Source organism: Phaethon aethereus (assembly GCF_964289735.1).
Source record: "Phaethon aethereus genome assembly, chromosome: 3".
In the NCBI taxonomy this organism is placed as follows: domain Eukaryota; kingdom Metazoa; phylum Chordata; class Aves; order Phaethontiformes; family Phaethontidae; genus Phaethon; species Phaethon aethereus.
In genome coordinates, this window is record NC_138576.1 from 77,750,420 (window position 1) to 77,778,190 (window position 27,771).

At 37.1% G+C, this 27,771-nt stretch overlaps 1 protein-coding gene across 1 annotated transcript in view; it reads right to left on the minus strand.

The window, feature by feature from the left end:
- Positions 1 to 27,771, minus strand: part of PRKN (parkin RBR E3 ubiquitin protein ligase) — a gene marked incomplete at both ends in the record, with an annotated part of 525,235 nt that overhangs the window by 479,295 nt on the left and 18,169 nt on the right. Inside the window, one exon of the mRNA XM_081998560.1 lies at positions 11,039 to 11,157. Coding sequence (XP_081854686.1) covers positions 11,039 to 11,157 — 119 coding nt within the window. The remainder of the gene's footprint in view (positions 1 to 11,038; positions 11,158 to 27,771) is intronic.

The window sequence follows — 27,771 nt, forward strand, 5'->3', positions numbered from 1 at the left end:
TGGTAAAAATAGTAAGGCACAGTCTGTACAGAGGGTACTGGTTAAAGCTTGAACAAGCCTATCATCAGAAGGTCTAAAATCCTTAAACTTAACATCAGTGCTGGGAATGTCAAGATGGGCTAGGAAATGTCTATATAGTTGTAGTTAGCGTCTTTATCTTCCTCCCAAAACATTAAGTTTAAATGCCGGTATACACAAACAACATAAGGCTTAGATTCAGGTACTCAGTGGTTTTGGCTGAATAGTTGTTGGTGTAATAAAAGAGATCTCAGTCTCTCAGTACTGTTTGTTCTCTGATTGTCTTAGGAGACATAGGCTGAAACTTTATTTTAATGAAAATCTTTCCATGGAGAGATTTCTTTTTTAAAATCTAATTATATCAGATATTTTATCAAGTCCAATACATTCAACCACTTCTTGGTTGAAAAACTTCATGAATTCATTCTGTGTGTCCATGTCCAAAATTTGTGCCATTTTAACATCATTGAAACGAATACAGAAATCCTATGATGGCTGCACTTGTACGTGGACAGGTTATTCTCATGCAAAACTGTTGGAATTTATAGAGTTGTGAGGTATTTATACCCACTCTAGGTAGTATATTGCTTTGCCTAAAAAAAAGTTAAAAATTTCCTCCTTCCCAGCCAAAGTATTTTCCCTGGTCTGAAAAGTTTATGTGTATTGTCTTAACAAAAGCATGCTATTTCAGTTAAACCGAGATTTTTACATCACTAGACTGCTAGATTATTTATCTGCAAGTCACTTCCAAGATATGTTTCATACTTATTACAGAGCTCCCACAATTTTATTTCTGCTTTTAACAAAACCAGTTAAACCATTAAGTCTTACATAATAATAAACCCATGTTCAGAGATCTTGCCAAAGAACAGGTTCTCCAAATAAAGTCTAGAAAAGTTACAGGATTCAATGTTAAATTTGTATTTGTATAGTTAAAAACAGAAAAAAAATCAACCCACTCCTAATATAATGAAATTCTTAACATAGAAGCATCTGCTATGAAAACAAAACAAAACAGAACAGAACAAACATAAACCCCTTCTATATTCAAGATATACCACTGAACTCAAATGACCTTTATTCCAGATAAGGAGCAAGCTTTAAACATATGGCAATTATTACAGGGAACCAAGGATGTCTTGTTTTGTCCAGCTGCTTACTGCAGAAAAACTTAAAAGAATACTAACAATTTATCTGTGGATTACTAACTGGTCAACACCACATGTCCCTAAGCACCTAGTTATACCATAGGAAAAATTCCCCGAGAAGAGAGGGAAAACCTTCATTAGAAAACTGCATAGCTCTACCAAGAAAGATGAAGCAATATAACATGGTTGTAGTTGCACCATATTAAAGATGTTCTATAGTAATGAAGCTCTGAGGAAAGGTTTAACAAGTTTGACCTTAATACCTTCAGATCACAACCCTATTCAAACAAGTCTAATCAACAGAACTTAAAATCAGCTGATTTTTTAGCTACAGAAGTCTGAGTTTTTACTTATAGCATGTTTAAGTACCCTAAACCTTTTTATTAACTAAGTCAGTCCAGAATCAGAAAAAACCCCACAACCTCAGCCATGAGGCAAAAATGTGCAGATTTGGTGGGGTTTCTTCCACAGTGAGGTGGAATAGACCTGTTTATACATCTTTTAAGGTAAACAGTTACTTTAATCTGTTTTTAATTAATCACCTTAATTATCTATAATTAATATGAAATATTATAATTAGTAATTTAGAAATTACACCAGCTTCTGAACGTAAATGAAGGTACACATTGAAGAAAATAGTTTGGTATTTCCTATTTCTGCTACTACGATACCATAAGTAAGTATGGTTGTTTTTTCCTCCTGAGCCAGCTGTTACATCGGATATTCCAGCACTTTGACAATTAGGAAAAAATTACTAACCCTTTAGAATTGTTTAATATTCATCATTGTGAAAAATGTTGAAATAATGTAGCGCAAGCATGATCTCCCTGTACCCATAGCTATCTAAGGAATAATACTGAGAAGACAGAAGTTTGGCTGTACTTTAATAAAAAAAAGCAAATTAGGAGAGTTATGCACTGGGACATCTGAATCTCAGTGGCAGCTGCCATAGTAAAAAAAAGCCACTGTCACAGTCCAAGACTTGTTTGTACTGTAATACATTCCAGCAAGTCATCCACAGCACGTTATGGTCTTACTGAGCAGGAAAAGGGATCCAAAAGATAGGTAGGGAGGGAGAGAGGGAGGGAGATGGATGGATGGATGGATGGATGGATGGATGGATGGATGGATGGATGGATGGATGAACGAACAGATGGACGGACGGATGGGAATGGGGAGACTAAGAAGTATTTACCTACACATACAGCTTAAGATGTCAACAGAGTAGATATGGCTCTAATGTTTTAAAGTGCTGACAAACATTCATTGTATCTCTTTTCAATGTAAAAGGCCTTTCTTTGTGAGGGGAGGAGTTACTGCATAGAAAGAAGGCCGTCTTTATATATTGTTAAGACAACGACGGCAGAGCTGCTCATCATCAATATGCCAAAAGATGTAACCTAAAGAGAAGCTAACTTTTAATCTCCCTGGCCAATGTAACACCCTTTTGCAGTCACATTGGCTGCGCATATGCCAGCAGAGGGAAAGAGTGGTCCCTCTCTGCCCCCAAGAACAGTCCAAACTAAAGCTGTGTAACTCCTACTTATCACACCTGTTGGTACTCCCTCTTTTTTTTTTTTTCCCAAAAGGTATACATCTAAACAAAAAGATCTAAAAAACATGAACAGAAATATCACAAGACCTATAAAAGAATGAAATAGATAAAGTTCACCATGTGATCTACACATGATCCCATGCCACCCAATGGTAAGTGCTCCAAATTTCTAAGGATTTCAGGAGAAGCAGGAATTATGAAATACAGGATCTATTTATCAAAGGATCCTTGATTACAATTCAGAGAATGTGCACTGTTACACAAAAGCAATTCAAATGCAATGAATATTTTTGACGAAACAGGTGTTACTCTCAACACAGTAGTTTTTGCTAGCCCCAGGCTTTCAGTGATATATTGAGATATACATTAGGGGTGATCTCACCACTGTGTATAAATATCTGAAGGGAGGATGTAAAGAAAACAGAGCCAGGCTCTTTTCAGAGGTGTTCAGTGACAGGACCAGAGGCAATAGGCACAAACTGAAACACGGGAGGTGCTATCTGAACATAAGGAGAAACCTTTTTACTGTGTGGGTGACCGAGCACTGGCAGAGATTGCCCAGAGAGGTTGTGGAGTCTCCATCCTTGGAGATATTCAAAAGGTCATGGTCCTGGGCAACTGGCTCCAAGTGGCCCTGCTTGAGCAGGGGGCTTGAACAACATGACCTCCAGAGGTCCCTTCCAATCTCAACCAGTCTGTGAGACTGTGCTTCTGTGATATCACAGCAACTGTGAAGATAGGATACACTGAACACCATCTATATTCCTAGGCACACATCTATCTTCTCCAGCAAAAAGGGTTCATGAGACATTTGATTCAGAGACTCATGTCAAAGTCTAATTTGAAAGTAAATTTGGTAACTGTTTTCTTTTTCATTTATGACTGCTGTCACCCAGGATGGAGAAAACCACCTTAGGCTCTGCATTAAAGGGCAGTTTTATTTCACGGCATGACTTGAAATGTTACATAACACTGAAGTAATTTTCTCTCTTCCCAATAATTGGTAATTTTTTTCCGTCTTTTAAGATACTTTATATCATGTAATCTCACTGAGAACACATACGGCAATAAATATTATAAATCATGCATAGATATCTCAGAGCTTCTAATAGAATTAGAAGTTAAAATATACTTTCTTATCCCATTAAAATGAAAGAAAAACCTATACATTATTCTTTTAACACAGAGGCAAAACTGTTTCCTTTGCAAAGTTTATTTTGCATGAGAGAATTGCTATTCCTGTCTTTTGGAATGGATGGAGTAATTTTCTTCATAAATTGAGTATGCATTTGTTTTCATTTACTGTATATACATAAATTAAATAATTGATGTCCAATGTAGTGAAATTTCTCTTAAGGGAAATTGGAAAAAGAAATTGAAGAGGTAGCCAAAAGCCTGAGTAAAACTATACCAAGCCTTCTGAATCCTCCCAGCTGCTGACTTCAGATGGAGCTCAGTACTTTGGAGGCCAGCCTCAATGGCAGTGTCATTATGTGTGGCAGGTGCAAGAGTGAGGCTGTCCTTTAAGGTGTTCAGTGTAAAGTGAGACTCCGAGCCAAAAAAGAAGTGAAGAAAGAAAAAAACGGTTATAGAATAATTTTGCAGACTCACAATGTTGAGCTTTCTTGCTCCTATAATAAGTGCCACAGTATCTTAAACAAGCCCCAGGAACATTTGTTGGAGTAGCCTTCCCATGGTGCAGCTGGATTTGGCAGAATCTAACATATCATCAAAGAAAACAGGCTTTTTAGGGCAGAAATGTAGGCTTTTTTTTTTTTTTCCCTTCTGATACTCATATTACTAAAAGCAATCGAGACACTGGCTGAGCAATGGCAGAATCAGACCTGCAGGCCCCACGTGATCGTTGTTAGGAAAGTTCCACCAGTAATTCTGGATTCTGGGTCAGCTCAGTACTAAATTTATTTAATGATGATGCCCTGCACCAAGTCACTGCAAGCAACAGGAAAGCAGTAAGGAAGAGTGGATGACACAAATTCTTTATGAGGATGGCACCTGTGGAACTACAGTAAAAATACTAAAAATATTGGCCTCTTTGGTCAGGCCAATTAGTGATAGACCCTCCCTTGCTATGATGAATGAAATATATCCTCTTTTGAGACAGATTTTGTTATTGGAAACTGCTCAAACTATCTAATGGATACCACAGGTAGAGGTTTTGTATCTACTTTAGCATGGAATTGTGCACGAACTACAAACACCATTAGGAGATAGGACTTACTATCATAATACAGTCCTCCACTAAGAGTTTCAGCAGTTCATGTTTAGCAGGCCTGTCACCATCAGATCAGGTCATGGGAGAAATGAGTGCAGAAAAGAGTAAATTTGCCTGCATAGCAAGTAGGGAGAGGATCAGAATATGCCTGATTTCTCTCTCTCATTCTGGCACAGGTGGACTTGGGCTACACAACAGAATAACATACCTGTATCTTAAGATGGTCCCTCACTCTCAAGAAACACTGGTTCTCTAGAAAAAAAATTAGGCTTATGATTAAGTATTCTGACTTAATATAACTAATGCAGAAGGATTTCCTGAATCTGTAGAGACCCTGGAAAAAAGAATTGCGAGAGCTCTTTTTCTCTGCACCAGTCTTCTCAAAACAGCATTAACATTAGTGCCTAGTGGTGGTAATTTAGATGTCAGAACTGAGACATTTTTCATTATTTATTTAGAAAGAAGCACATATATTGAATACGTATAATTTCATGTAAGTACTACTTTTGTCGGCCAAGTGCAGGGAAATTAAGCTATTTTTGTACTACCACATTCACTAGCAGGAAGCCAACAATAAATGGTTGCTTCGCATTTGTTAGTTTGAGCAAGGAGCACACATTACAATCGTAACTTTCCTATGCATGGTACTCAATGGTAGTATTTTAACACAGAATGTTTGTCATGAGTTAGCTAAAATGTATAAAAAACATTTTTATCTTCACAGCAAACATGTAATTTTGGAGAGACAAATACCTAACTCATCCAGTGTCAAGAATTCAATCACATTTTTAGTATCTCCCCAGCCTTTGAAGGAGATCACACTATCACATTACACTCCACTGGGTGGAGTTTATTTTGCAGTTTAGCTTCAAAATACAACTTGATTTTTTGTAACCTCCTTGCAATATTACCCCGGCAGCAGTAATCAGCAGCGGGGAGAAGCTGACTCAGCAGTGGCAAGGGCTAGGTAATTGCAGAAGTGCTACTTGTCCCTTTCTCTTTCAGTCAGCTTTGCTCTGATGCAGTGAGCAGTACTTTCTTTCTCTGTCACCGAGCCAGAATACAAGAAACAAATTCCAGAAAAAATATATAACCTGCAATGAGCAGTGGTGAAAGGTAGTGCACTGTGGGACGGAGTTTCACAATGATATATTAAAAAAAGATTGTTAAAGATTGTTTAAAAAAATATTTTTTTAAACAAAAAATTTACTGAAAATCTCTGCGAAGTATATATTCATTAAAAAGAAAACACACTGCTTAAATAACTCAATTAAAATGCAGTTAGGAAGCAAGAACTCTGTATTATGTATTAATGACTGTATTAAAGATCTTTTTCTTTCTAGGAAATATGAAAGTATCAAATACAAAATACTACACTATTGTCTATTAGGAAGACCATTTAAACTTTCTAAGACCTGATATTTGTCAGTCACTGGAAGGCACTCGAAAGACACTAGCACTTTTCCCTTGCAGAACTGTGATGTACCACACAGTCTATGCTAACAAGCTCCTAAATGACATGCTTTTCATGGCGCCAGAGAAATAAAATGCAGCAAATGTCCATTTCTTTGTTAGTTTTAAGATGAAAAGCAATAGATGAAAGCAATATCTCTAGTATGAGAAAAGATGAAGGAGCAGTTCTGTGTCAGAGACAGTTTAATAAAACCTGGGAACTCAGGAGGCCCCTCTGGAGTCCGGAGGATAGGGAGAGCAACAGGACTGTACGCACCAGCTGCTGAATAAAATCCAGATGTGCTGTCAGTGCCAGAAACTAAGTCTCATCTCAGCTGCAAGGAGTTAAATCAGATCTGAATATAACTTCCCATGTCTGAAAAGATCTGAAATAATGATGTGAGCTATACGGAACACTTGAAAATGATAGAAGAAGCTATGCAAAACTTCTTTGGTGCTTGTACTAAAAGAATATACCAAAAACTCAACCAGCACTACCAAGGTCACAAGGTGAAGAATTACCAAATAGAAACGAGTCATGAGCCTCCGCGGTAGAAATGGCCTCACCATAGCACCTGTGGCTAAGTATGGAGGCCGAAAGTCTATTTACCGCACTTCAATCCAGATTCTTACCCTGGTTGAATTTTGTATTATGACAAACAGATACCAACTCAAATGTTACTATCTTCTATACCAGGAGTATGGCACAGTCAGTTACATTGAAAATATGTGCTTTATGTGTATAGCTTGGTGTATACCAGTTTGAAGAATCAGGCCTTCCATTGGCAGATAGACATTTTCCTTTTCATTATAGATTTAAGACTGTGAATGTTAAGACTGCTATGGCTCAGAAAAAAAAGAACTGTAAACGTGACTGCTATAATCAGGGTTTTTTTGTGGTTCGTTGTTGTTTTTTTCTGGAAAGAGAAATACCCTAATTATCTGAACCATGGCTACTGAAACAAATTGCAGCATTGTATGTATATTAAATAAATACTTTTAAAAGATTAAAAGCAACAAAAGACATAAAACAGTGTGAAACAAATGACTAAAATTTTTGAGCTATTTGAAGAGAGTTGATGGCTGGCTTGTAGGTGGTCTACACAAGATTCCCACATTTCAATCTTTCCAGACATGTTTTCATGCTTGATTAGCTAGAGAAACTAGGGAGAGGTGATACTTCTGCAGTGACTGATGTTTTCCTATAATTATATCAGTCTGGTATATATCTCCCATAAACCATTAGGTCATGAAATGTTCATAAAAAGCCAACCTAAGTGTCATCTGGAAAATTACAAATTTAATATTTAGATGGATGTCTTTGGTAAACATAAAAACAGTTGTCTCTTTAATTTCATAAAAATATAGTATCATAAATTCAGTCTGAGCATCATATTTAAAATAATGCTATGCAAATAGGCATGACAGTTAAATAAGGTATTAGAAGACTGTGTAAAAGAATATTTTAAAATGTCAGTCAGCACACCATGAAAAAAGAAAGCTCAGTTTAATTAGGTTGGTCATTTGTGGCTTAGGTAGTAAAAGGATTAGCATGTAGAGTAAGTTAAGGTTGCCCAAAGCTTTGTGTGGGTTTTACACAGGTATTCACTTTCATCTCAATAAAAGAATTAGTGTAACAAATGCTGGCTTACATGGTGTTTTGCTGCTTATGGCACAGGAAAGCTTCTCAAGAAGCTTGATGTGTTGTCATGTAAAGGTCAGGCACATTTTAGGGAGAACTGGAAAAAAAAGAAACTTAAAAAAATGGCTTTGCTGACAAATCTGTAGTATGGTGGTACAGACAAGGTTTGTTTTAGTTTGCTTGTGTCAACTTTATTTTGACTAATTTTTCTATAAAAGGAAAATAGTTGTAGTACCAGTAGAGAAGACGTCTATCAGCAATCACTGGCATAGTCTGTTGGGATTGGAGGGGCAAGATAGAGGGTTTGGGGTAATATACTAATTTATATGAGGTTTTTTTTAATGTGCGCAAAAGTCAAGTGATTGAGAGTAACATTTTCAGCCTGACATAACTTGCATACTGTAGACTGCAATGCATTGAAGAAAGCAGATTAGATACAATGCACTTGCTGGGATGACCACAATTTTGCCTCCATTAATGCAGAGACGTCTCTACCCAGTACTGAAAAGTAAATCGGGCTTAGTACATATTTCAAGTTTCCCCACCTGGAATTATGTTCTGTCTCCCTGGAAGATGGAACAGAAAGTGAGAACAAAAGAGGTCACAAGGGCCAGACACATGCCAAATCTGCACCTAATCTATATAACCACAGGACTGATGCAGATAGCATGTATTTATAAAACAAACTGACTGTGCATAGCATGTTCAAGGCAGTAAGTGTTCCCATATTGCAAATATTGCACCTTGGAAGTCCTGAGAACTGGCAGCCCAAACTGCTGGAACAGCACACTCACTGTTCTCAACTACTGTGCTCCACTCAGATTCAAGAGGAAAAGAATATTAAGAAATTTTCTTTGTTTTTGGGAGAAAGTAACAAGAACCTTAAGCACAAATTATTTTCATAGATGAGCATTATTTAAAAACTAAAACAGACAAAAATTACCGTTTGATCCTCTCTAAAAGAAAATTCCCTTTCCTCTTTTGTACTTTTATGCTGAAGTACCTTGTCAAATCTTCTGAAAGCTGGGATTTTTTGAATCAATCTTGAAAATTGCAAATGCTTCCATTACAAGATTCCAACTACTTTCTTTTCTATCTACTGTAAAATATGCTAATAGAAAAAAGCAGCTGCACTCTGCTCATTCAATGGAAATTATGAGTTTGCGTATATTTATCGTGTTATTGACCCTGTATTTGCCAAAAGAATGTAGGCCCATGTACATTCCAGACAATCAGATACAAAAAATGTATTTAGAAATATGCCATACTGGAACTTTTTATAATAGGGTCTTTATCGTGGCGTGATAAGGAATTTGGGGAGACAATTTTTTTTTTTTTTTTTTTTTTAAGTCTCCAAAATTAAGAACACTATTTAGCGGGAACTGTAAAAACTGAAAAATGTGAAAATTTATTTAAGTGTACTTAATACAAGGCACATAACAATTCCAAACCAAATAGCATAGGTGTGAGAGTCATCATTTCCAAGTGGGCATGCCGAAGGAAGCCACTGAGTCTAGCAAAGCACACATTGTGTGCTGTCAATGCAATACACAAGGCTCAAATTCATCTAGTGATAACAGCAGTGTCTTTCAGCAGTGCTGACTGCTTGTATACAAGCTGAACACAATGTTGTTGGTGGTTTTATCCATCCTGAATATTATACGATTGGAAATCTGCATTAATGGCAACTTCTCTCGTATCTTGATTTATATGTGATTCAATACCATACTAATCACCTATATTTAAATGCAGCTTTTGGGAGAAAAGAAATCCCCATAGATGTGTTCATTTGGAACACCACAAAATGCAACATTTCCAAGCCTCTGAAATAAATCAGACATAGTCAAGTAATTCAGGAACAGCATGCAGAGCTCGAGGGGATCTGTTATTGTAGCTTTTTGAATTAAATGTGTATAAGCATTGCTATAGTTTATTCTTTTCAATGAGAATAAAGGAGCTGGGTTTTTAAAGGGTCTCACTGTGCTATTACATGTAAAGAATCATAGAATCATAGAATCTTTGTGTTGGACGGGACCTTTAAAGGTCATCTAGTCCAATCCCCCTGCAGTGAGCAGGGACAGCTTCAACTAGATCAGGTTGGGCAGAGCTTCACCCAGTCTGACCTTGAATGACATTGAAGCACTGGGCTACATCAAGAACATGAAGCTGAAATTAAACACTTTAAACCACAATGAAAGACAAATTTAAACACTTAAACATGTGCCAAATATGAAAGCCCCCCACAGTCTATAGCTCAGTCTCCTGCAAAACCTGTCTCTCACATAACAAACCTGGTTGACAAACGCTGTGATTTATGAAAGAGGAAGGACTCTCATTCCCCAGTAGCACAACCAGTGAAATTCAGCAGCACTTAAGACAAAAACAACCTCCAAAACTTTACACTACTGCACATTCAAGTCAAACAACACTCTCCCATTTTAGGATGCAAACCAAGCGTGACAGATCTCCTACTAATTTTCTGTCCCAGCACAATAAGTTTCCTTTGACTTTACACGTGGCAGCTAGGCTGGACAGATTAATATCCCCAATCGCACAGCCACTTAATCCCTCCTTGTCTCATTCCATAATGGTCACAGTCAAGGCCTGAATTCAGGTCTTTCTGTGGCCTTAACAACTGCCTCAAGCTTTGTATAAGCATCTCTAATTCCAACTCTTTAGCACACATGTAGTTGTATATATTGTGCATACTACCAGGCTAATCATTAGTCCTTAAAATATAAAGCTAAGAATGCCTTTACAGGACTGGAGCAATATGTCTGCAATATGTTCCTTGTGTGTGCTGCAAATAATGGAGATGAGTGAGTGAAATGTTCACAAATCTTTGAATTAGTCTTCCCAGTTATGACCAGAAAGAACAAAATTAAGTAGAAATACATATATACATAGCCACATGTATGCAAATAGATATAACTAGAGATATCATTTCCATATACTCCAAAACCTTGAAACAGACAAACAAACAAGCTTACCCTTGCCAAGGTCAATGTTCCTTGTTTACACACACTGCAGCGGACCCTCAGTTTCCCAGGTTTCACAGCTTGGCAGAAATTTTTGCAAAAAACATAAAAACTGTTGTAACTAGCCGCACCTGTCAGGAAGAAAAAAAAAAACAACCAATAAAAACATTTGAGGCATATTGAAAATCAGTAGCAAACTGTAATGAAAGGCTTCTATTTGACTTTATGAGTGATAAGTAAATATCTCGCCTGGTCTAGTTCTTAACACTTTTCAGTAACTCCTGTTTCTTGATCAATAGTTATAGATGAACTACACTCTTAACTCCTAGAAAATGCATCCTGTCTTGAGTTTGAGCGTACCACCGATGAGCACCAACTGTAATCTTTGGCAAGTGATGTATGAGATTAATTACCCCAGCTCTCCATAATTTGCATCTTACTCCTAATCTGAATTTGTCTATCTGCAAGTTTTAGTGAGTTCAAATTGCATGAATATTTCTTGGATGAAGCTTAAAAGATTACTTTGACTGATAACACAGCAAGAAAATAAATATTTAATTTAGCAAATTTAGTTTTATTCATGGAAGACTGGGAACCATTTCTGTATTCTTGCTGGCAGCAGTATAACCTAGCAAAGTTTGTAAACTGCTGCCAAGATATTAGGCCAAGAAAATTTTCAGGGAAAATGAAATGAAACGCATTCTATTCTGTGAAGCTATGGAACAGAGGATGATATGCAGAGAACTGTGTAAGCCTGGAGCAAGGCTAATGAATTCGATTTCACATGCAATCCTGATCACCGTTTTGAGTAAACCCCTTTTAGGATGGCGATTACTATTTGTTAGAAAACTATGGAAGATTCATAGTGTGGTTTTAATCTAGACTAGATATGTCCAAGTTCAGACACTCAAGCTTATTATCAGATGTTGAACTGAGACCAGAATAAACTTTTTAACCGATTTTTCCCCGTATCAGTAGGAATGGTTGTGGACATTTGACCCATTATCAGCGGTGAACGTCAGAATCAAGAGCAGTCCCTTAGAGATCAAAAGTTTTTCACTGTCTTCTTCCCCATTTTTGTACTTCTCCCTACAATTATCAGCAATATACTTTTAACCATAGAATCATAGAATGGTTTGGGTTGGAAGGGACCTTTCAAGGTCACCTAGTCCAACCAACCCCCTGCAATGAGCAGGGACAGCTTCAACTAGACCAGGTTGCTCAGAGCCCCGTTCAAGCTGACCTGGAATGTTGCTAGGGATGGGGCGTCTATCATAGCTCTGGGCAACCTGTGCCAGTGTTTCACCAGTCTCTTTGTGAAAAATTTCTTCCTTCTATCTTGTCTAAAACTCTTACCCTTTGTCCTATAGCAACAGATCCTGCTAAAATTGTCCCCATCTTTCTTGTAAGCCTCGTTTAAGTACTGAAAGGCTGCAATAAGGTCTCCTCGGAGCCTACTCTGTATATTTGAATTCTGTTACCACAGTAAATATGATCTAGAATCATATTTTTAAACACCACTGACTTGCTTTATTTTTACATGTCCTTCACATGATAAGAGTCAGATCCTGTGCTCTGCCAACAAAAATGCCTACCAATTTCACGTTACACCTATTCATAGGTGTCCTAACGTAAGTGTGCACTAGTTTCCACAACTCAACTTCAGAGAACTTATGTCATCCAAAACCATTTTTTCTATGCAAATGTATGTTGGATACATCACTGATGTACTCTTATGTAGCTTATGTTTCTGAAAACTAAAAAAGTGTTCTAAAATTTCTTCTTTGAAAGAAGATGTCTTCAAAGAAGATGTACGCTGCTGAAAGAAGAAATTTTAGAACACTTTTTTAGTTTTCAGAAACATAAGCTACATAAGAGTACATCAGTGATGTATCCAACATTAATTTTAGTCCACTGATCTATCAAGTATTTTCATTATGCTTCCCTGGGGAATATTAATCACCAGAGCGGAACATAAAGCATAGCAGAATTTAAACTGAATTCAGTTTTTGTGGAAAATTCACACACATCCATACATTCACAGACATACAAACTTTTCGTATGAATAAATGCAACTCGTAAAGTTGAGAGCACACTTCTCAAATCAGTCTAAAATCTAGTTCTGAGATTAAAATAGTTCAACTAAATTAAAAAAGGCTTATGCTGAACTATTTAATACATAGCACAATGTTGTGGGGTGAATCCAAACTAACATGACAAAATTTTGGACATTTGGATCTCTGATATTCACTCATATTTTGCCTGAGGCTACTAACACTAGGACTGAGAGCACATCTGGCTTAGACTCAATTTAAGCTAGAACCCACGACAAAAATCTCAACTATGGTATTGCAAATGAGGAGGAGCGCACTTGCAAATGATTGAATTTTACTTTTGGCAGTTCCTCTCTGCAGGATCAGCAGGTCAATCAATAAAACAAAAGGGCAGTACCTTTAGCACAATTCAAAAGAAATACTACATGACTTAAGCAAGAATGCTATTGCTAATAGAGGCCCGCAGTAAACAAGATGGTTTCAGCCGCTTCTTCCTGACTTGGTCTCAAGTGCAGGAAGTGAGACCAGAGCCCTTTACCTATTTTGGTATCACTCTTCTTATCTCAGCAGTCTAATGAGACTAATGAGACTGCTGCTTCTATTCACATGTAGAAGCACTTATCCTGAGTAGATCTGTGATGCCACTACTCACTGTCCTAATTCAGTCCTACTGTCCAGAAGGATTCCTGTCATGACTCTAATGAAACCCTTCTAGTCAAACAGAACCATCTGATTGAGTACATGAGACCTTACAGAATAAAATATTTTGATAATTGGGCTGATGCCTTTCCTGATCCAGTCCTCCACTCCCTGATGCCTTGTGTCCCTGTCGCACATTTTATATCGAGTTTATTTCAAGCAGTAAACTACTTGAGGCAGGAATCATGCTCTCTGCCTGCTTTGTGTTCTAAGCTCATTCCATCTGGACCCAAAGATAAAATTATATTATTGATAATACTCTGCAAAATATTCACAGGATAGTATGGCATAAATCAGCATGACTGAATACTGCAGTAAAAAATAGCAGTCATAGGAGAGGGCTAAAATGAGACATATTGCTGATTTACTATAGAGGATAAATCTTATGCATTAGTTTGATATTTACTCCGTGCAAAAATAGACTACATTAGCTCAGTATTCATTTTTCTTAGCACTTTTTTTTTTCCTCTTTCATGAACATAAAAAGTACCCTCAAACACATCCCCTATGCACAAATTTGAAACATAAGAAACAAACTTATAATATAATGAGTTGGAGCAGTTGAGCACCACAATCTGTTCAGAGACACAGAAAAACTTTTGAAATGTCTGCTATAGCAAGGCTGCTGGAAAGGCACAAAACAGTGAGAGGAATGTTCTGATTTTAGGAGGAAAGTGTAAATGGAGATTTTCAGCAATCCATTCACCATTTTATGCAGATGTGCTGATCTCAGTCTCACAACATGCAGTTACATCATTAGGTATATGTCCTGAGCAGCATCACCAGGAGTAGCAAAGACTGAATTAAAAATACAAATGCTAAAAGTCAGCATACAGTACAATACTGATGGCCAGCATGAAACTCTTTACAGACTTGTTAATGTCACTGTGTATTTTAGCATGGCCCTTGGCTGAGACTGCATGCTCTTGAATCCCTTTTCAGAGACAAACTGAAAGAAATGGCAACAAAGATATCTACTTTATGCACCAGCTCTGATGTAGCAATACTGTAGCAGAATTGTAATTATGGCACCGGGCCAGTAATCACTAAAATTGCTGCAGCACCAACCTTAGATCCTCGTCTTTCCTCATTCAATTATGGTCTATAAGTTTTCATAAAGCTTTCCACTAATAATTTATAATACTGACACTCAGCAAGAATGTACAGACACAGCAAATTACAAATTTGAAAAAAATGGAATCCCTTCATAAATGCTGATTCTGATACTGAATGTGAGCAATAATGCCATAAATAAATAAATTAAATTATAACTACTAGTCTTCTTTGCAGTTACATACATTGGTGGGCGGAGGAAGACTGAGGGAAAAACAAATGTGCTGTATCTGCAGTTATTATTTTCTGAGAAGATAAAGTCACAGCAACCTCAATTTTCAGGTCTATATTCCAGATAATATAATTTTGGGGCAAGGGTCCCATAATAGTCTGTTTTGACCATCAGTGATTCATCTGCTCATCTGGATGCTCTTTTCTAGCTTTCCCACACCAGCTGGTACATCAGCGTGTCTTATAAGAAGCAATTTACTTTGACCCTACCATTAGATTACTCTTATCCTTAAAGATGGTGCAACTCGTCATTTTGTTGACCAATATTTTACTTTAATTTACTGTAAACTGAAAAAGATGACACCAGAAAGTTGACCGTGCCAACCTGAGTTTCTCATAGGCTAACTTTTTAAGAAGCCACCTCCAATATGTCAAGCTTCAGATAAATCTGACTTGGAAAGACAGAAATAAAATGTCTTTCATTTTATTCACGTGTGATAAGTTAGCAGACAAATTAATCATTTCCATTTGCATTGGTGAGTTCCTCTCATAACTTGTTTCAACACAGCAAAACTAATTTAATTAACTTCTCTTTGCATAAGGTGAGAACACTTAGAGGACAGAATCTTTCAGAGAAAGGAAGGCAATGTCTCCTGTCTGGAGTCCCAATAAATGCCTGTCCCATCTGCAGTCATAGAGAATTCACAACCTCTTTCCTCAGGTCATCTGTTCTAGTACTTCAATATCTTTAAGAAGTTAGTCCTTATTTTTAGATTTAATTTTCTGTGATGAAATTTAACAATTACATCCTCTACTTTCTACCAAAGATGTAGAAACCAATTTATTTTCTTTCTCTTTGAGGCAGGTTTTTGTATTTTTTTTCCTATTTCATGGGCTAGTCAACCCCAATAAGGTCATTCCTTTCTCATATGTAATATTCTCTAGAGCTCAAAATATTTCTCATGGACTTTTCTTTAAATAGTGTCAGGTGCAGCTCCCTAAACTTGCCATAATTTTCCAGCTGAAGTCTTTCTAATACTGAGCTCAATAAGGTTCTTTTTCTCTTTCCTTTTTTTTTTTTTTTTAAAGACATCTTGAAGGTTAGACTTCTGTTTATCTGTTTCTGTATATATTGCTTAACATTATGGATATAACTTAATTGGTGTCTGTTCAGTCTATGATCTAAAATGAACCTCCAAACCCTTATCTACTTCACCTGTTGTAACCCCTTCTATATTTGTGTTGCTGAACACTGCCAGCCAAGTGCAATACCCTGTGCTGGCCCCTTATGAGCAGCATGGTGATATTTTCCAGACTATATTTCCAGTTTCTCAAGATCTTTTTACATTCTCAGGCTGTCCTCCAGTTTATCTACAGGCCCTCCTAGCTTGGTGATGTCTACAGATTTAATAAGTATTGTGTCTATTCCATCCTCCAGGTCTATAATGAGAATATTGGTTAATATCAGATGTAGGGCAGACCTATTCAATATATCCCTCCACTTTGATGATGAACTAATAACTACTCCCCAGCTACAGATTAGTAGACAAGTTCACAGAAACCCTACCATTTTTTTATCTATATCTGGACCGCCATTTTGCTAATGACGGTATCATGATAAATTGTCAAAAATCTTACAAAAAACAAGTATCTACTTGTTTCCTCTCACCACTGTTCAACATGACCTGTTTTTTGATAAATTCATGTTGATTGTTACTCTTGTTCTTGGATTCTTTCAGATACTTGCAAGTGTTAGATTTTTCCTCCAAGCATTTTCACGAACTTCAATTAAGCTTTCAGGTTTAAAATTCCTAGACTTTTCCATTAATTTAAAAAAAAAGTCACCAGATCCCCCTTCCATTCTTCCTATATATTATTTATTTTCTGTGAGTTCTAGAAGTTATTTCAATAGTTCTGAGATTCCATTCAATAAGGAGGACATTTACTTTGAAAGAATACAAATTACACTAATGTCTCATAAAGTAACAAATTCAGAATTATCCATGTGGGAGCAAGCAGAAAATAAGTCTGAGCTGTCCCAGGTTTTTTCTTATTTTGTTTTTTTTGTTTCTGTTTTTAATGTACAAGCAATATTTAGTACTGATATTTTCCTAATAAAATTTCCTAACAAAAATTGCAGTAAAACATCAAGGAAGAAACTAATTGAGCAAGAATAGCTACCGAAGGTTCCAAGACCTTCCAGAATTCAAAGCAGAAGTATGCATAGGCTAACCAACTAAGATAGCTCTGGTAATGAGATAAGTTATAGCCTCAGGTCATGCTGCAGTGTAAGAAATAAATTATTTCAATTTTTATTATCTTACTATATTAACCATCAAATAACATGACAGAAGAGATAAAGTAACATATTAAACTAAATTCACAGAATCACAGAATCACAGAATCACTAGGTTGGAAAGGACCTTTAAGATCATCAAGTCCAACCATTAATCCAGCGCCACCATGTCCCCTAAACCATATCCTGAAGCGCCACATCCACACGTTTTTTGAACACTTCCAATGATGGTGACTCCACCACCTCCCTGGGCAGCCTGTTCCAATGCTTGACAACCCTCTCGGTAAAGAAGGTATTCATCACATGTGCTTTCTAATATCCAGAAATAATGTCTCAAAAAAATCTGAGTTTAAGCATAACGTAAACAGAATTGCTAAGTCATCAGAGGTGAGGTTAAGGATCAATTTTGAAGGTTTAATATCCTTCAGTGCTGGGTGACAGCATCCTTGTCATTCTGGAATGGATGATAGGTCAAGAAAAACAACAACAGTAATTTTTCTCTAGTATATTTTGTGCTGAATGCACTTCTATGGATGTTCAGTAGCTCCTTAAATATATGAGAAATAATTCCGAGCTAGAATCATAATGAATACTGTGTAATTAGATGGTGCCATGGTGCTGATTGCCACTTTTTATACCAATGTTCACATTCAAGTGAAGCTTGAAATTGCTGGAGAAACTGAATGACTTCCCACTTGGAGGAAAAAAGTGTGTCTGAGGGCAACACTACAGCAGGGAGAGTGTGTTGGAGCAAGACAAAATATCAGGAGACACAGAAATATCCTAAGTATTGTAAACCCCTCTCCATAAGCTCCTCTGTAAGCATTTTTCCCTGCCATCTCGAACTCAGGCTTAGTTCTCTGTGTTCAAGAGTGTCTAAGGTCTAGGGCCCACCATCATATACTTTGCTCAGCCTTCTGAGGAAATGACCAAGTCATGAGAAAGAGCTGTGAAAAAAATTGTAGAAGGATAAAAGTAAAATGGCAGAGAGAAAGGGTTGTGGAGATGGAGTCACTAGGACAAGGATTCAAGGAGAAAAGTGCCAACATGGGTAATTGTAAAATCTGAAAGGAAAAAAGGGGGGGTTATTTGACCTGATGCCGTATGTTGAGAGCTTACAGTTTAATGATCCAAAATACACAGATGACAGGTTTCATGTATTCTCATTGGTCTCCATTAAAACTTTTCTCAATGTTTTTGCTATTAATTCAGATTCTGCTTTTTTCTCTAGTGTATTTTCTGTATTAGCTATTAGTTGATGTAGATTTTCAAATTAGCCATAAAAAAGAAATGAGGAAGGTTCAAATGAACCACACTGACGGTAGTATAAGATCAGACCAACTGCTTCTTCCTGTTCAGTTTTAGAGAAGTATACAATAAATCACCCAAACCTGAATATCAGAAGTCTGAGATGATAGTATTTTCTTAGTTAAAAAGCAGGAGTGAGTCTGATGATAGACAAAACCTGTTGTTCCACTTTCAAAAGCTATGTACCGATCATTTTATACCTCCAACATCTCCAGTAACTTTTAAACAATGTACACTTAACAGGGACCAGGCTAATATGTATGGTTAATACATATGAATATATATGTACTGGTACATATGCGAATTATACAAATAAATGTATAATGTAAATGTATGAGGCACACACTTTGTTGGTGTATAACATTAAAGATTTTAGTAAGAATTCAGAAAACAATCCCTATTTTGCAGTTTTCACTTTCAAATATCATTAGATAAAGCCATTTATTAGAGGCTAGTTTTAGTAAAAAGCTTGGTGGTTTTCTCTATCAAGGTCATTTAATTATGTTGCTTTTACTGGTCAAAAAAATTTATGAAGGTATGAATGCAAAAGGCTGCTCATTTATGATCTATGTCAGGACCTGTCTTCTCATCCCAGTGAGATACTCTCTCTCTTTTCTACCTCTTCAAAGATAATTTCCTCACAAATATCCCATCACAAAAAGTATTAAACCTGTTCTCTCCCTTTAGTGTTTTACATAAAAAGATAAAGTAGCTTTCTCTGATGTGTATCCCAGTGTTTTGTACTGTCTCCCCATTTACATTTTTAGGCTCCTTAGGACCTGAATTACCCTTTTTTCTGTGTTGTTAATGATGAACATGCTGCAGGAGCTTTATACATGTTAGTAATAGCACAGACCAATTATTTTGATATGCATGACTAGTTAATCAGAAAACATTAGTTATAATGAGTATAGACCTGATACTGAAATCTGTCTAACACCCATTATCATCCATACAAATGTTAAGTGAATAAAATCCAAATAGGGATATTAAGAGCTAACCTACTGTTTTCATTTGAACTGCATTTTCATATAGATGATAATGATTACTGAGTCTTTCCTTTAACTCAGCTATTGAAAAGAGGACACAGCTACACAAAGTCTTTCAACAGATTGAAAATTATGTAAAGCTAACATTGTTTCAGATTCTATTATATTTACATTTAGACTAGTTGTGATTTGTAAAACTGTCAGAGACCTCTCAGACCATTTTAGCAATTTGCACCCACATAATGAAAAATATGTAATTAGAAGTGAAAAAAAAAGTATTTTTCCAACTGTCTTCACTTTAAAGACTTTGATTGATTCAACACAGTGGGAGGAAAAACATCTGCAGTATAAGCCTAGTAGGCTGAAAGCAGCAAAAATTTCCACATAAAGCTAAATTAAAAAAAGTGTGGAGGTTGCACTTCTTCACCTAAAAAAAGAGAGATGACTTAAAAGATCCCATTTGCTTTCCAAAAATACAACTGATATGTTCTGCCTCTAATCTTATACTTTTTAACTGCTTGTCTTTACCTGCAAAGATTTCACAGAGCACATAGCTTTCCTCCTGAGACACGTATATGCAGATGCACAGATTTATAAAACTTTTCTACCTGTTGATGATGATATTTACTCTTTATGATGCCTATCTAATTTAGACCATGAGAACGGCATTTATTTAACAGCTAGATTCATCTAAACTGGTCATGCTATACTCTAGTGAGAAAAATGGGCACTTTTATGGTTTGATCCAATTCATCCTAAAGTAGATATAAAAAGATATAAATATGTCAGATAAATTGTACCTAAAAGGGTCTAGTAGAGATATCTACATTGCAAACCGCTAAAATTAGGCAAGATGAATTCCACTTGGTGATGTCGCACAGAAGAATTCATGACAAACAACTGCAGTATTTTGCAGTATGAGTAACAATATTAAATAGACTAAACCTTAAAAAAAATTCCTTTTCTTGAGACTCAAATACGATTTCCCGAATGTCTATGGATCTCAGATAATTAAGGTACATGGAAGACACAGCTATTTAGAAAAAAGAAATGGATTTACCACAGCAACAGGACTACAAATGAAAGTACTAGAGGGTAGTAAGGAGAGTTGGAATTTGGTGGAAAAGTGTGTAATGCCGGTGTAAGAGGCAGAATATTGGAAGTACTTGACAAAGACAACGGCGGAACATTTATCTTCTTACCTCCTTCCTTCTCAGTGAAAATTTCTGTGTGCAAAAAAGCCAGGAGGCTTCTATTAATTAAAAAAATGCAAAAAGAATACTATCTGATCTATTTTGAATTTCCGGAATTTGGAATAGGATAGGGAAAAAGTTTATTAGGTTTTCTCTTTCAATCTTTATAATGAAAGAATTTTCTGCTTCCTGTTTCTGAGCCCCAGCATAATTTACCTTCACTTTCTTTCATATTTCACCCAAATTCTTCCTTCATTATCTTGTTACCCATCTAACTTTTGTAATTACCTTTTCCCTTTCTCATTCCCTTTCCTGACCTCTGCATAAGCTTCACCTTTCTCTTACTTCTCACAACACTCCTCTCTCCTTCAGTTTCCTATTTGATTTTCAGACAAAGGAGGAAATTCAACACTAAAGCCAGCACGGTTCGCCTGAACAATAAGGAGTGAAGGCAGCAAAAAGAGAAAAAGACAATTGTGATGATTCTGTCAGACAGCAAAATAAAGGGGGGAAAAAAGGAAAAAAAAAAAAAACAATTTCATGAGACTGCTGAAAGCTTGGCAAATGATACCTGGTAAGACACACAGTGATACTTTGCACATCAACAGAGTGTTCAAGACTATGGGCAGCAAAATGTCTCCCTGAAAATGTATTCCTTGTGCATGGGAAACCACTACGCACCAACCATAACATCCCCCGCAAACCACCACCCTGAACTGCTTTCTACCTCATTTAAGAGACGGAGTGTGACCTGCAGTGATAACAACTGGCTGGAACTGGCCTATTTGTAGTTGCAGGCAGGGACTTCTGGGTTTAAGCCGAAGCACGTAAGAGGAAGCGAAGCTGCTCCAGAAAACTAAGCATGGGTGGCACATTTCCTACAGTGTAGGCCTCTGCATGAGCAGCAGATCCATTTGAGAAAAATTTCAGCAAATAAACTCAGAAATGTTTACAAATTAAAAACCAGTTGTACTGATCAGCTCCAGCATAGCTCTGGTTTCCCCCTTTTGGCCTAAGTGGAATTTGAGAACGTGCACACTCGTTTGAGATTTCTGTATGGACAGCAGCATGCCTGGGGAAGCAGCCATGACTGGACAGCTCGACGCCCAGAAATCACAAGCACTCAGGTGCCGGGGCGCAGCACAGCAGGTGAAGGACAGGGGAGCCAGGAGCCAACCCAGCAGCTGGGGTCTGGCCAACAGGGGCTGCACCTGAGCAAGGTGAGCAGGGCAGGTGCAGCGATGGTCACTCACAGACCAATGGTCATCAAGCAAGTCCAGGAGGATGAAGCTGGTCCCAGGTCAGGCCAGGAAATCAAGTCAGCAAGTCAAAGTCAGGATCAAGAAGATACACATCCAGACACAGCATACCTAAAAACACAGCCCAGGGACAGAACAAAGGTTACCTGAGCTTAAATGCAGCTCCCAGGCCCACTGAGGATGGGTGAGGTGGAGACCTCCGACAAGGCTTCCTGGAGCTCTTTCTCACACAGCTCTTTCCACAGAAGTCTGAATCAAGGTTACACAACCACCCCGTTTCACAGCTGGCCTTTGACACAACCAGTTAAACAGCCATTGTGGTTTAACCCCAGCCGGCAGCTAGGCCCCACACAGCCGCTCGCTCACTGCCCCCCAGTGGGATGGGGGAGAGAATCGGAAGGGTAAGAGTGAGAAAAAGTGACAAAACTCGTGGGTTGAGATAAAGACACCTTAAAGGTAAAGCAGAAGCCATGCACACAAGCAAAGCAAAACAAGGAATCCATTCACCACTTCCCATGGGCTGGAAGGTATTCAGCCATCTCCAGGGAATCAGGGCTCCATCACACGTAATGGTTACTTGGGAAGACAGAGGCCATCACTCCAAACATCTCCCCTTTCCTTCTCCTTCCCCCCAGCTTTATACACTGAGCATGATGTCATATGGTATGGAATATCTCTTTGGCCAGCCTGGGTCAGCTGTCCTGGCTGTGTCCCCTCCCAGCTCCCCGTGCACCCCCAGCCTGCTCGCGGGCCGGCCAGCACGAGAAGCTGGACAGTCTTTGACTGCTGAGCAATGACCAAAAACATCAGTATGTTATCAACACTATTTTCATCCCAAATCCAAAACACAGCACTATACCAGCTATCAGGAAGAAAATTAACGCTATCCCAGCCGAAACCAGGAAAACATCCATGGAGTGAGGGAGGTGAAAAACTTGCAGAGCCTGTTGGTGCCATCGCACCAAGCATGTGATATCCCAGAAAATACCTATGTCAAGTCCAACAAGAAACGACGTACTAACAGATCATGGAAAGGATAAAATATCATTAGATTATCAGCTTCTTAATTGGGAATGCACCACAGAATTTATGAAAAGAATTAAAAGAAACTATATTTAAATTTTTAGGATGGATGCCTGTATTTGAAAAACTGAAGATGAGGTTGCATCAGCTTATTTATAGTTTCAAATATATGGCATTTCACAAAGTTATATCTGCGTAAGAGATCATGCACAATTTAGGCAACCAGCTTTTTGACAATATAGAATGTAAAATTCAAATTGTGCTTTCTTGGTTAGTTTGACATTTTATTCCTAGTGTTAGTGTGCAATCACTGTATCTAATTAGATGTTTCTTTTGACTGAAAGTTCAAATAAGAGCATACCCTCAGTCAAAATAATGGCTATTCCTACTGAGCTGCTTCCCTGTATTAGCTCTCTACACGATTCCAGTGTCCAAAGCCAGTTCTATTCAACTAATGTTGTCCAGATATAGATAAGCTAATATATGTAGTAACTACCAGTAACTATGAAAGGCTGGTAACAAGCAGCAACAACGGAATTGCTGTTAGTTTTGTTATAGAGTCTGTTACCCTATTACAAAACATCCTGGAAAAGTTCATTTATCAGAGCACCCAGGGAATAAATAGTGAGGTAGCAAAGTTTATGAAAGATAATTAAGTTATTCAAGGTACTAAAACATTAAAAAAACTTCCCCAGCAGTTTTTTAATAGAAATTACATTGTTACTGAGTAAAAAGGAAAATTCCCCTGTGGCCAAATAACTGGTTAAAACACAGGAAACAAAGGTCAGGAATAAATGATCAGTTTTCTCAGTGCAGTCCCAAAAGCAAATTGTGCTAGGACTTGAGCATTCACCACCAGAAAAAGAGAAATGAACAGTGAAATGGAAAAGTTTGCTGGTGATATGATTTCATTCAGGGTAGTAAAAATGAAGGCCAACTGGAAAAAACATTGAAGAATGCAGGATGCTGAGTGACTAAAAATGAAAAATGAAATTCATTGTAGATAAATGTAAGGTAATGTACATGGGAAAAATAATTTTACGCAAACAGTGATGGTCTTGACTAGTTATTACCACACAGAAACAAGATCTTGGGGTTATAATAGATAGTTCTATGAAAATGTCAGCTCAATGCTCAGTAGCAATCAAAAAAGTAAATTGAATGCTAGGAATTACTGAGAGAGGAATAGAGAAAAAAAACAAACCACAGAAAACAGTGCTGTACAAATGCTATAAAAATACATGATATGCTCCATTTTCAACAGCTTGTGCAATTCTACCCTTTCCATCTCAGAGCAGGATATGGTAGAACTGAAAACATACAAAAAAGAGGGAATGGATAATCAATAGCATCCATGACACAATCACTTAAATAGACAATGACTTTTTGGCCCAAAAAATCAACAGTTAAATAGGAATATCAACGAGGTCTACAAAATCATAAGAGACATAGAGAAAGTGACCAAGAGTGAGACAGCATCCTGGAAAATATCATTATCAGACTGATTTATACAAGCTACTGGCAGAAGCTATGGACTGCCAGTAGGACACTACGCCAACTGAATCTTTGATCTGAGCTGGTGTAGCCACCGTCATATTTCATGTGAGGAGATGGAAGTAATCTGTTGCTACATTTCACTGTGCTCCTGTGTCCCTTCAGAAAGACTGTAGCATGGATCTGTAGTTACAGATCCAGTGGTCCAACCTATTTTGACCTCCAGGCTGCAATGGGAAAGACACAGGACAGCCCTGCTTCTGTGCAACCCAGAGCTCTGCTGGAGGCATTCTGTGTTCCTTGCCCGTGAATAAATCCTGACCCACAAGTCTTTACCAAATGATTTAAAAAATATCCTTTTTTAAAGTATGGATATTTATGCTCTTCGTTTTATCCACAAGAACCCACAAATACTGAAGGTGATTTAGCTCTGTTGCAGCAGATACTTTATAGATTAAATGACAATAGGTCTTTGTACAAGTCTTGTGAGTTTGAACTACTAGATTATAAATCTTTATGTGTTTTCTTTGAACTTCCTTGCCTGTTTTTGAATTTCAAGTTGTGATCTGAAGCTTTAAAAACTAATTGTGTTCTGCACTGCACCTTAATTTTCTGAAAAACGTTTCTCCCACAGTAATATTCTTTAAAGTATTAAGTGTCTTCATGTTGATTACAAAATGATCATAACACACACACCAATGTTGTTTAAAAAGTGCTCTTCATTTTCTGTTCTTTTGCTAATGCTTTCAGTCTTTTTATTTGTTCGGATCCCTTTGCTCATTCAAAAGAGTAAGATCTGTCAAGCTATATTTATTTTTTTTTGTGTTTTACTTTTCTAAAGATTACTTTTATAAAGACATATTATCATTACTTTGAATACTTTTTTGATATTCAGAGACATTTTCAAAGAGATTCCAAATAACCTGGCAGTAATGGCCAATTTTGATGGTTGAGCATACGGAACATCCGTAATTTTGCAACAGCTTAGTATTCCACATGCACCTTCTCAGGTTCAAAAGCATTACTGAAAAATGTTATATAATTCAGCAATAGTTAGAAAAGGTGGGAATTACACTTTGAGTTTTGTACATTAATATGAATTGACGATTCCGCTGCCCTATGATTATCCTCAGCAGAAATGAGAAAAACTTTGGAAGAGCTGCTACCTCTGGGAAGATGTGAAAAATCCATGTCTCTTCCATCATTGCACAACAGAACCCACACAGGCAGCAAAATGTTAATGGTGCTCTACCTAGGGGTCAGCTGGTACTGACTGTTGGCAGATCAGGTCCATGACAGTTAAACACCAATATTCACTAGCTATACTAATTTTTTCATTGATGTAGATTCCTTTTCAGATTTGCAATGAATTAATTCAACTGAAGATTCTGTTTTGACTCATTTTCTGCATTTTTTTAAATGAGAACAATGACAGTCGGGAAATGGGACCAGCAGGCGAAAGGGAAAAGGAAAACAGAACTGAACCCTAGTGGGGAAACAGCATGCACAAGTTAAAAAATGGCAATGAAAAGCTTTTTAAAATAATTGTATTAACGGAGCAAAATGAAAATGTTGAAGTCACACAGGTGAAGAGATACTGCCAGGAAAAACAGAGGGCAGAAAATGGATACATATCTGGGAAACATTTTGGGACAGTAGCAGTAGCAGGAGTATAATAAAGACAGGAAGTCGCCAGTCAAACCAGCTACTTCCATAACATAGAAAAAGCATCAGACAGCAGGACTGTGATTTGCTGATTTTGAACAACAAGGCAGAGTAACAGGCATACTATCAAAGAGATGTTTCACATAAGCAGAGAAAGCTGAGTGTTGGAGATAAAAGGTATAAAAATAGAGAAAATTAACAATGAAGAAATCACTTGCATTTTAACTCTGAAAAAAATGCACACAATAAAGGGAGAATGATGAGGGACAGGAATATTCTCCCTGACAGGATATATAAAGCTAAATTGCTGTATTATATCAGAGATGAGCTACAAAAAGATAAGGGCTGGACCAGAAGAATGTAGAACAGAGAACAGACAGAAGTATTGGCAATTTTCAAAAAGGATGACACAATGTATTGGTTAAAAAGTGTAAGAAAATGTCGTCATTTCATAAGAGCTGTTGTATACCAGATGACAGTAGTGTGAGGATTTGATCAGAGAGATCATGATAAATAATGTTACAAATTTACCTGCTTTTGATGAGCTAAAATTTAAATGAAAGAGCTTGAGCTCTTTGAGGAAGAAATGCTTTTGTTTTAATCATCCATCTCATTCATAACTGTATATATATTTAGTAAGAATGATGAAAGAACGAACCTTATTTGCAGCAAAATAGTGAAAAGCTAAGAAGTATGTCACGCTATATAGGGACTATACGGACAGCTACACTTACAGGGAGCTCCAAGTTTGAACACAATCATCTTTCACAAAATAGAAATCAAATTTTTAGCACATGGGAAATAAGGTAAAGTGAGATTATGCATAGCATCGAGCCATAGAACATTGCAGCATAATTAAAGAATTTTGTTCAGGAGTGGCCCTACTGAAAGTTTATGTGAGCAATATGATACTTCAGTGCAAATGTTAGCATCAAGATAATGGAAAGTAACTTCAGCCCAAGTTACTTTTCACCAACAACCTTCCACTTTAAAAAATCAGCATCTGTAAAGCACTTTTGCTAGTTGTAAAAATTGGTGTGACAGAGACTAGAAAGATCTCAGAGATTTTAAAATCTCAAAATAATCCAAACTCCCAACCTCTACGTTTAGCAAGAATCTGAAATTCCCAAATCATGTTATTTGTAAAGAACAGATTTTTTCATGGATAAAAAAGCTTATGATGCATATGTAGAATTTATGAATGCAAAGACTTGCACACTCACAATTGCAAGCAAAATTTCTTGTTATATTTAGAGAATGATAATGTTTTATAAAACAGATCAAATGGACATTTATGTAAATGGAAGTAAGTGAAATTTATGTTTCAAGGTTACAGTACAAGCTAGAATTTAGATGAACTTATGCTTTCCCTCTTCACCAACTTCTTGGTGAAGCATCAGAGACTGAGTGACAACCACCAGGAAAAGTGGACAAAAGATGTATGTACAATTGATTAGCAGATTAAAGATACCGTGGTTACA